The 10,778-nt window shown below is 43.3% G+C and overlaps 2 protein-coding genes across 3 annotated transcripts in view; one reads left to right on the plus strand and one right to left on the minus strand.

Moving 5' to 3' along the window:
• Positions 1–7,682, minus strand: part of FBXW7 (F-box and WD repeat domain containing 7) — a 214,009-nt gene extending 206,327 nt beyond the window's left edge. For both annotated transcript variants that reach the window (XM_034959270.3, XM_014344754.6), the window contains exons 1-2: positions 7,274–7,682; positions 7,088–7,180 (exon numbers count right to left, since the gene is read on the minus strand). The gene's annotated coding sequence lies outside the window, so the exon portion shown is untranslated. The remainder of the gene's footprint in view (positions 1–7,087; positions 7,181–7,273) is intronic.
• Positions 7,683–8,303: 621 nt separating this feature from the next.
• LOC134730323 (uncharacterized) lies at positions 8,304–8,859 on the plus strand. Its single transcript, XM_063604066.1, has 2 exons — positions 8,304–8,312; positions 8,440–8,859. The coding sequence occupies exons 1-2, from the start codon at positions 8,304–8,306 to the stop codon at positions 8,857–8,859; spliced, it is 429 nt and encodes a 142-aa protein (XP_063460136.1).
• The last annotated feature ends 1,919 nt before the right edge of the window (positions 8,860–10,778 follow it).

Here is a 10,778-nt window from a genome sequence, read left to right on the forward strand (position 1 = left end):
CATAAGCATTGACTAGATCAGGAATTTTTGTTAAAAATTTAAAAATTATATATATATACACACACACACACACACATATATATATACACACACACATACATTCTTCCAAAAACAAACCAGCAATTTGCCTTGAGACTTCACATTTGGAACTGATAATAAACATTGACGGGTTCGTTTAAGATGCTGTGAGATGAAAACGCCAAAGCCAGAGGATGTGATCCTCTCAGAGAAAAGGCTAAATAATATTAAAAATATTTTGTAGTCTTTTAATATTTCCTAAATTCCAGAGCAGTCATGCAGAAATAAACATCTAACACAATACACTAGGTACAGGTACACAGACAGACACACACACACACAGAGAGAGAGGAAAAAAACATGCTATCTCTTTCTTACAGCCAGATTTCCAGTAGCTACCTTCCAGATAGAAAGAAAGGGCAAAGGTGACACAGCATAGCAAGAGAAACTGCACAGTATCTGACGGATCCACTAGCTGTCCCTTAGGTCTGATGGGGGAAGAGCAGAAGATACTCAAGCAATAAGGTCTCTTGTGCATTTCTGTTTGTTTCTGATTTTCAACTACGTGCATGGCAGGATAATACAAGACGAACACTGGCTCTCATATTTTCTTCTTATAAGCCTTCTGCTTTACAGAAATCAAGTGTTAACTCAAAAATTGTAAAGGAACACCTCAGAAAAATTTAGTTAAATGTTAAGTTTGTCATTCCAATATCCAGATCAAGTGCTCAGTGAAAACTGCAGATGCTCCCTCAAATGTTTCACAATTCTTAAGTTGTAATAGGAAGAAATTTTTAAAGATACTTGCATGTAAAAATATAATTACTAGAAGATATATATCCCATAGTGTTCAGAAAATGTCACGTACTTTGAGAAAATACATTCCATTTAAATATACTGTGAAAGGTATCATGAGGAAGTACCAAGGAGCAGCAAAACATAAAAGTACATTAAGACATAAAACAGGATATTAAGTGATATTAAAAATATTTTGGAAGGTCTTTTAATATTGCCTAAATTCCAGAGCAGTCATGCAGAAATGAACATCTAGCACAATACGCTAGGTACATCTACACATACATACTTTGTGTGTGTGTGTGTGTACATTTTCCCCATTATACTTAATGGGGGAAAGTCTAAAAACAGGACAAATTAACAGCAAGAATTCATTATTTAATAGCAACTTTACTCATCTTTTTGTAATGACAATTCAGTTACACTAAAAACATACACATTTTTCCCTGGTCCACTCAAAGTATCAACAAACTAGAATATTTCTGTTTGGAGTATTTGCAGATAGAAGATGCACACCTTGTGTCTTTTAAATTGCCACTCATCCTTAGGCTTGGGACAATGATAAAATTACTTGAAAAGACAAAAATTAAAAGATTTTTTAAAATAATAAGGAAATAATCCTTTCCAAACAAATAGGGAAAGCAACTTTATAATGACCTTCTAAAAGATGTACTAACATTGTCAGATTATATACTCTTTTTTTAAAAGGAAGAAGAAAAATTAAAAAGTAAATTGTTAGTTCAATTTAAGTAACAATATGTAGAAATACTATATATAAACTAAAAGCAGGTTTCAAACTAACTAAAAAGTGATCATTATTGCAAGAGTAATCTCCACCCCTGCCATAAACAAGGGAATCCTAAAATAAATAGGATTTATGAAACTAAATATACCATCATCCAATGTTGGTATATCTGCTGACATATGAAACAAATATTTTAATATTAACTGTAATGTAAAATTGCACAAAGTGAATTACACTTTCTGAACAACACATGTGAGAAAGATTCACTCTTAAAAATATAGCAATGCTGGCCAGGTGTGGTGGCTCACGCCTGCAATCCCAGCACTGAGGGAGGTCGAGGTGGATGGATTACCTGAGCTCAGGAGTTAAGAGACCAGCCTGGGCAACATGATGCATGGCCTTTGGGGTTACCTGGTGGGTGCTAAAACACACACACACATATACCCTCGAGGCTCTCTAATTCCCTATCAATCCAAAAGTTGTTACCCATCTCTATCAAAAATACAAAAAAATTAGTCGGGCATGGTGGCGCATGCCTGTGATCCCAGCTACTCGAGAGGCTGAGGTAGGAGGATGACTTGAGCCCAGGAGGTGGAGGTTGCAGTGAGCTGAGATCACACCACAACACTCCAGCCTGGGTGACAGAATGAGACCCCATCACAAAAAAAAATATATATACACACACACACACGTGTATATATATACGTGTACATATATATACGTATATATATGTATACACATCAAAGCTTTTTAAAGTACACATTTAAATGATTTAAGTGATTTGTTAAGATACACTAGTACTTGAAATTAACAAAACAAAAATTGCGGTGTGTAATTCTACACACTGAATTAGCCACTGCAAGAGATTAAGACTTTAATAGATAGCAGTATCAAACTTTAATGCTCTTATAATTTGACTCATATTATTCAAACCAACCATAGACACTTCTAATTTTACACACGAAGTAAATGCTTTACATTTATTTTCAGAAGGTTTCAAAAGTATGCCCACAAGCTTCTTTACAGATACTTTTGACCATGATACAAAGCCAGTATATCACTAAATGCCAACTGTGGTTATCTTTAGATAAGAAATGCAGGTAGTCCCTACTTTTTAGCTGCATCCCTTTAAAGATGGTATCACCCCCACCCTCAATCCATAGTTTTCATCACCATGAAGGCAAAAGTATTTTGTACAGTAGAGTATGTGCTTTATGCAGAATCATTTTAAATGAACTCAGAGAAAAACATCTCATCTAGAAAACAAAGACCACCAAAAATAGCCAGTCCTGGCTTTGTAGTGTAATAAAGCTCATACTGTTTGTTGGTGGATTTGGCAGTTGTCTATACCAGGAGTCCAAAAACTTCGGCCTATGGGCCAATTGGAGCACGGCAACATTCATTCACTTCCTTGTTGTCTACAGCTGCTTTCACGCTATAAGAACAGAATTGAAAGTTGTGACAGATCATGTGGCCTGTAAAACCTAAAATATTTACTAACTGGCCCTTTACAAAAATAGTTTGCCAACTCTTTCTCTACACAATGAGATGTCAGAAGCACCAGAAGACTTCTCCAAGAACCATCTCCAAAGTACAATGAAATGAGCCTATGCATGGCCTTTGGGGTCATCTGGTGGGTGCTAAAACACACACACACACAAACATATACCCTCAAGGCTCTCTAATTCCCTATCAATCCAAAAGTTGCCAAGGCGAAGTACATGAAGTTACCACTCTTCCCACCGTCCTCACTAGTAAATAACATTAACTATAAGTGGCTGCCTTCTAAAATTCATCTGAACATGGCTTCGACTGCACAAAAAATGTTGTGGAAAGTGGAGGATGACAAGAGAAGGCCTCCATATGGCATATAATCCAATCCCTATATTTTCACCCTAGAATCACCTTAGACCTATCTCCTTGTTGAAACATCTCTTCCCCAGAGTTTCTGCCATTTGAATAATCACTGTTAAGAAGTCAGAGAAGCTACTAGGAAGGTGCAGAATTCCAACTAAGGAACACAAAAAAGTGTGAATATATATTTCCTTCCTCATAATCCTTAATCCTGTTAAAGTCAATACTAAATGCAAGCCGCAAAAATGTCTACATTTTTTTAAATGCCAAGTTGCTTTTTTTTAATAAAAAGTTTAAAAGGAAAAAAAAAAAAAAAGCATGTTCAGCACTACTGTGCCTACACAGGGATATCCCCTCCATTGTATGGGACACAAAGACACACACCAACTGTGAACAAGGGAAGCAGCCTTCTCTGTCAGCTATTTTTGGCCTCACTTCGTCATATCAAGACCAAACGTAGGATAATAATGCACAGCGAACTTTAAAACATGAATTTGGGGAAACAAATCTGTCCTTCTATTTATAAATTCCTTAACAATGAAATTATTATTAAGTATACTCTTCTGAACTTAATCTCAAGGGACCTATATACCCCATTTAAAAAAAAAAAAATTTTAGCTTGTTTCAAAAATACAGAATAATATACCCTGGGACTAAACTGGTGGCCATGTTTAAAGCCTGCTCATTCCTTTTTAACTTCAACTCTTATCCACTTCTAAAACATCTATTTTAGGTAGTGTCTCATTCATTCAGATTTTCCCCCTAACTAAAAATACCCACTTTTCAGCTCTTCACTTTCCATCAGTACTCTGGGAAACCTAAATACTTTGAAAATAATTCCAACTTTACATTTTCAGTATATTACCTGCTAAACTATTTTGCTGTTTTGAAACTGCACCAGTATCCAATTGTTGCCCTAAAATTTCACATCCAAAGCAAAGTCTACTGTCCCATTTCTAAACTCTTTTTTGTAAGAAGCCACTTTCAACACACTAAGCATCTTCTTTTTCACTCCTCCTTCTGTATAGCCCTGGATAGCCACGATATAATAAAAATGTTGGTTCCCTAGAAAAACAAAATCCTAATCCAGGCATACAGCTTTTACCTAAAATGTAATTTCTCCCCAGTCATCTGAAATTACTCTCAGGAACACTCTTCTCAGTTGCTTCTTTGAACTTTGTGTAATCATGTGTCTACACAAACACAACTGACCCTAACACTACTCAACAACCTCTATCTGTACTCCCTTCAAACCAGCTTCGTAATTTTATCTGTCCCTTATGCCTTTCAATTCCAAAAGTCTTAAATATTGTGTCTCCACTTGCTCTTTTCTTCCTAAAAGAAACCTTCCCAGATTTGGCTTCAATACTTCAATTAGTTCTATATGTACACGTCCAAAAGCAACATTTCCCTAGTGAAAAATGTAAAAATATATTCACATCTATAAGTTGACAATATCTAACATCCAGTGCGGTCTTAGATAAATATTGGTCTATCCCCCCTCTCCTATAGCTTTGTGCAATTTGTGTTTGATTGTCTCCACCACCTACAAGTAAAAGCATCTCAAAGGCAGGGACCCCAAAAACTTTGTCATTTCTACCCAAACGTGCAATAAAACATTACCATAATTTTTTGGCTGGACGCGGTGGCTCAACGCCTGTAATCCCAGCACTTTGGGAGGCCGAGGTGGGCAGATCATTTGAGGTCAGGAGTTCTAGACCAGCCTGACCCACATGGTGAAACCCCATCTCTACTAAAAATACAAAAAAAAATTAGCCAGGCGTGGTAGCACATGCCTGTAGTCCCAGCTATTCGGGAGGCTGAGGCATGAGAATCGCTTGAACCTGGGAGGCGGAGGTTGCAGTGAGCCAAGATCGCTCCATTGCACTCCAGCCTGGGTGACAGAGCAAGACTCTGTCTCAAAAAAAAAAAAAAATACCGTAATTTTTAACCAATCCATAAGCAATAAAAGTAGGTCCTAAAGTTAGTAAGCAACTTTGACAGAGTGCAACCTACATTCAAACTATAGTTTGTTTCTTAGTTTGTCCTCCCCTCCTTCCCAAAATACAGCTTCTACTGTATTTTGGGTACAGTATTTTAGAAAATGACTACATTTCTCTTTGCAATATCTTAGTGAAAAACAGAATACGTGACTCTGATTCTAACATTACATCCACTATTCAGTATTTTCATGTCAGTACACATTTAAAGGACAGAATTTAAAGTTCCTTACCAAAGCATAACAAGGCAACTAAAGAAAAACAATTCAGTGGGAGAAGTTCCAGAGAAGGGAAAAGTGGTCAAATGAAAGACATTATTCTAAGACAACAGTTGGAGAAACTGATGGTAGAAATAATGAAAGTCTATAAAATTAAGAAAAGATGAACTGAGGCTTGTCCTGATAATTCTTGAAACACAAACTCTGACTGTGTCCTGAAAGTTTAGGGACACAGGTATGGAATATGTAAATGAATTGTCACATAATACACAGGCTAATAAACTTGCAGAACTCATTACTTTAAAAAAAAAGGACCAAACATTGTTAAGTTTGAGAAAGTTTTAAATTAATCTAATCAAGATCCTGAATGGAGAACTTCGAAAAGAGAGATAACCCCAGGCTTACATTCATTCCCACAAAGTATCTCTCAGCAGTGGCTTCAGACAGAACGAGCCCACAGTTGTCTAGATGGACCACAATTCTCAGTATAGTACTGTCTATGACTTCTTACATAAAATTCTGCTCTATGTTTAACCCTTAAGGTCTGTATATGAAATATTAATTACTTGCATGAACCTTTAATTTGGTACTCTGACAAGATACCTAAAATACAAGTCAAAGGTTTTATAAACTTCAGCTTTAAAATAATGGAAGGAAAAAATCATTCCTGACTTAAATATCAAAGATGTATCCTAAATTGATACAGAAATAAAGATAATTCAAAAAAGCAAAGCCTCAAACCCAATAAAAAAGTGCTGTAATTTGTTACTCTAAAAAAAAAGGGGGGGGGAGGTGAAGGGAAAAAAATCACAACTTTTATAAAATGATTTATGTGATAAATGCTCTTCCCCAAGTAAGTTGTGATTCCTAACAACTCAAGTTCCTGAGTAACTGACATCTGTTACAGTGTCCTCCTGACACACATGAATTGGACCCACTAACTGAGAAGGTTAACTCCTGTACCAATAGGTACTGAAATAAACCTCTCTCAAGACAGGTTTGTTGTTGTTTTTTAAAAAAGGAATTTTACTTTCAGGGGTCCGTAGGTTAAGTAGTTCTCATTCGGAAACCTATATGAGAGTACCCCCGAAACAAAAAGTACACCGCACACACCCACAGTACCAGGAAAAGGTTACAGATACAGATGGCCTCTGTGCGCACATATGCTCTGGCTTCCTCAATTTCCCTTTGCCAATTGCTGGCCAGAAAGGTGCGAGTATTCACTTTGGAGAAAAGACTCCTCCGACAGAAACCTGCATACTTGCATTACTCGTACAAAGAGCTAAAAAGTTACAAAATACAGGCCTCCCTAACACCTTCCCCCCTCCGTGAATAAAGCTAGACTCCCTCATTGATAGACTCCCAACACTACCGGAGAACATCAGCAAAACTCCAGGAGGAAGCGCCGGCATCCTCCCACTTTCTCCCCCTCAATTCCCTCTCCCGGGGCCACTCACACTTTTAGAGAAGAGCCGCGGCGCCGAGAAAGTGGGTTGGTTCCCTTCCTCCTTCGGACTGAGGCGGCAGCTGCGGAAGGCTCCGGCGCGGTACTGAGGAAGAAGCGGTGCTCGTATCGCTAAACCAGGCGGCCACCCGGGTCTCTTCCGCGCTGCCAGGGGAGGGGAGGCGGCGGCCCCGCTTACCTCCTCTTTTCCTCTTCCTGGGTCTTTTCAGGTTGCGGCTTCTGCCCGTCCAGGGCCACTTCTCCCGGGACAGTCAGGTTTGGGAGACTCCGGATTTTGTTTTTATAAAGTTTCCTCTGGGTGGAGGCTGCGGCCGGCCCCCCGGGTCCCCCCCGGCCCCGCCGCCCTCGGGACTGGGGCGGGGGAGGGGGGCTCTAGGAACTCCTCCCGGAGTCCAGCCAAGGAGCCGGGGGGCCGGCGACTGGCCAAGGGAGAAGACCCCCGGAGGGGGCTGAGGGGAGGGGGAAGGTGAGGAAAGGACGGCGGCGTCGGTCCTGCTCTCTCCGCCGCCCCAGCCGCCGCTTCACATCGGGGTCCCCGCCCCCCCGGCCGGGGGGTGGTTGCCGAGCTTGGTTGGGGCCCCGGTTCATACACTCCGGGGCAAGATGCTACGGCCCCGGGCGGGTGGCCGAGTCGGCGGCAAGGCGAGGGACCCGGCCGGCTCCGCTCGGCGCCGCCCCCGCTCCCGGCTCCCGCATGTGTCGCTGCGGCTGGGACCCCCCTCCCTACACCTTGGGGGTCTCGCCCCACGCCCCACGGGACGAGGCAGAAGCTCCGGCGCCTCCTCAGCGTTCTCTCACCGCGGAGCAGCTACCCACTCCCGGCCCGTGGTAGCCGCCTCCCTGCCCCCCAAGCCGCCGGCTCCGGCTCCGGCTCGGGCTCCGGCTCGGGCTCGGGCTCCGGCTCGGGCTCGGGCTCCGGCTCGGGCTCCGGCTCCGGCGTGTGCAGCCGCCGCTGCCGGCCGGGAAGGTGAGGGGGGGAAAGGAGTGCGGCCGCGGCTCCCGCTGGCCCAGGGGAGAGCGAAGGTCTCGGCGGCGGCCAGTGCAGGGGGACTGGATCTCTCGGATGCTCCTTCGCTCTCACTCTCAGCGGCGGCGGCAGCGGCAGCGGCAGCGGCAGCGCCCGGAGCTCAGCTCGCTGTCTCCCTCGCTCTGTGCGGGGCTCTCGCCTCACTCCAGAGAGAGGGGCGGGAGGAGAGCGGCGCCTGCCGATGACGCAAGTCACCTAGCAACCGCTCTCTTCCCCCTCCCTCTTCTTTCCGCTCTGAGGCTTCCTCCGCTGGCCTTTTTCCCCCTTCCAGCCACCCCGCCCTGGGCGCCTCTGGCGCGCTCTGATGACGCTCCAAGGGAAGAGGAAGTGGGGATCGGCGAGCGGGTGGGTGCGCCTCGGGCCGCGGGACTCGCAGCCGCCGCCGCCGCTGCCGCCTCTACGGCCGCGTCAGAACTGAAGAGAGGAAGGGGAGGAGCCGAGTCGAGCCTAAGCTGCCGCCCGATCTTACCCCTGACCCGAGGGCGGCCTGGAGAGCTTGGTCTGTAGCGGTTTCCTTCGGGGCAGGTGGGGACTGCTCCTTTGGGAGGAAGGAGGAGGCCCAGGCCGCGTCTTCAGGCAGCTGCGCGCACCACCCGAAGGTGAGGCATTTGGCCCCAAACAGACCCTCGAAAAGCCGGACTGATCGAGGAGTTACCCTACAGCCTGATCTGCACCTGCTCCAGGGAGAGAGCGCCCCACCCTTCCCGTGGCGTGGGGTGAGACCCAGCGTTGGATAACGTGTGGTCGGGCCGAGCAAATGTTTGATGAATGAATGAATGAATGAATGCCTCTCACGTGGCACTCGTGAAGCTCAGAGGATATGGTTGAAGTGCAAGCGCTTTGTAAACTGCAGTGCATTGTAAAAATGAGTTGTAATACATTCCTCCCCTCCCCCTAGCCATGAAAGGAAACAGGGGTGCGGCTTGAGTACAGAGTCACAACCTGAGTCTTTAGTGGAAAAGGAGACGAAATGCCGAGCAAGGGAAGGGACCCATCCTCGCGCAGATTGTTAGGGCAGCGGGAAGGGAGGATTGGAAGGGAGCCATCCTCTGGGAGATTGCTGAAGGATTTTTGACTGTCAGGGGAAGAATTTAATAGTCCCTCACTTTTACGAATGGTTCTTTCTTATGGTTTGGAGCTTTCGAGAGCTTCTGGTCTTGGTTCATCAGTGTACGTTGTCATCAAGAAATGTTGGCCTGTTTCAGGTCTGACTCAAAGGTGATTTTCTTTCTAAAATAAATGTTATTACTATTATGCAGCTTTTCCTACAGATGTTATCCTGGAAAGGAAAGATAAGTAGAAACTCATGAAGTTTAAAGTGTAGTTCTCTAGGAAAACAAATTTAAGATAAAAGGACCAGAATCCTCAGAAATCTGTCTTCAGTGAATAGTATGAGAAAAAGATTAAAGCAGCAGCAATGATGAAAGCAGATTCCACAATTCTGTCCCTGGACCCTAGTACACTCTACCTCCTTGGGAAGCAGTAGTAATGGATTTTACAAGTCTTTCCACCTGGAGGAGGGGGTAAGGTAGGAGCAAGTGTATTATAGACAAATGTGGGAAGCTCTGGGTTTCTCCCACTACTGCCACTACCATCTGCAAACAGTAAACTAAGGAAACTTTTAACTGGGTAAATCCAAGGGCTCGTGTTCATTAAAATGCTGCGGGAAAGGTGGTGAGAGGGGCAAAGGAGGATGTGGCAAAACCAAGGAGAGACTCACAGACTAGCACCTGACCCTACTGCCCTTGACCTGAAGTTCCAAGAGCCAGGTTAAATATCCTGCTTAAATTACCCTGGATTTTTCTGTCTTTACGTGACCAATCCCCTGCTACAGCCTTCCAAATAAGACTTACAGTTAATCAGACCAACAAGTGATGGTCTCACATGGCTACAAAATAAATATTTTTTGTTTTTCCCCCTCTTCCTATCTTACAACAGGGGAATGGTGGAAATTAAAGGAGTAAAACACACAGATTTAGGGGATTTTGTGAAGCTAAACACCTCAGAGAGTTTAACCTTTGTAGGCTTTGAAGGAAAAGAGTGCAAACATCAGAGTTCTGCAGCCCAGCAGAGAACACCTCCAGTTAAGTGTGTACCACATAGGGTTTTTCAGCAGCGTGATCTTCTGGTTTTCATTGTCAGTGGCTCCACCTTACAACCTCAGTGCTGAGGAACAGAAGGGCACTCAGGAGAGCCTGAGCCACTTACTTAGAAAGTATTTAATAACAGCACACTAAGCTTACTGGGCTAGATACCCACCTCAGCACCCAGCTTGATAACAGGAGGAAACAGCTGGAACTGGAGACTGGAGAGAAGGAAGTTCATACATTTCCAACTTGGTCTGCATCTCTTTAGTTCCTTGTATTGCTTATTAATCCAGAGGAGAAAACAGCTAGTTAATTAAAAATTCCAAAAAATCTGAAGTTTTAGCTAATAGTTACTTCCCTGGTTCATCAATTTAAGATAAGGATCTAAATACTGTGTTAAAATATAGAAAAACGGAGACTCTTATAAGGTTTTTGACCTCTACACTTGAAAGTGAGCTCTTACAAGAAACTAATCAGTGTTTTGTTATTCCACATCAGTAGCTTTTACTGTCAAAGATTGTGTAAGCTAAATTATCTGGCAAAATTTTGCTTTCCAGAAATACTATCTA

The sequence above is a fragment of the Pan paniscus genome, chromosome 3 (genome assembly GCF_029289425.2).
Source record: "Pan paniscus chromosome 3, NHGRI_mPanPan1-v2.0_pri, whole genome shotgun sequence".
NCBI lineage: Eukaryota > Metazoa > Chordata > Mammalia > Primates > Hominidae > Pan > Pan paniscus.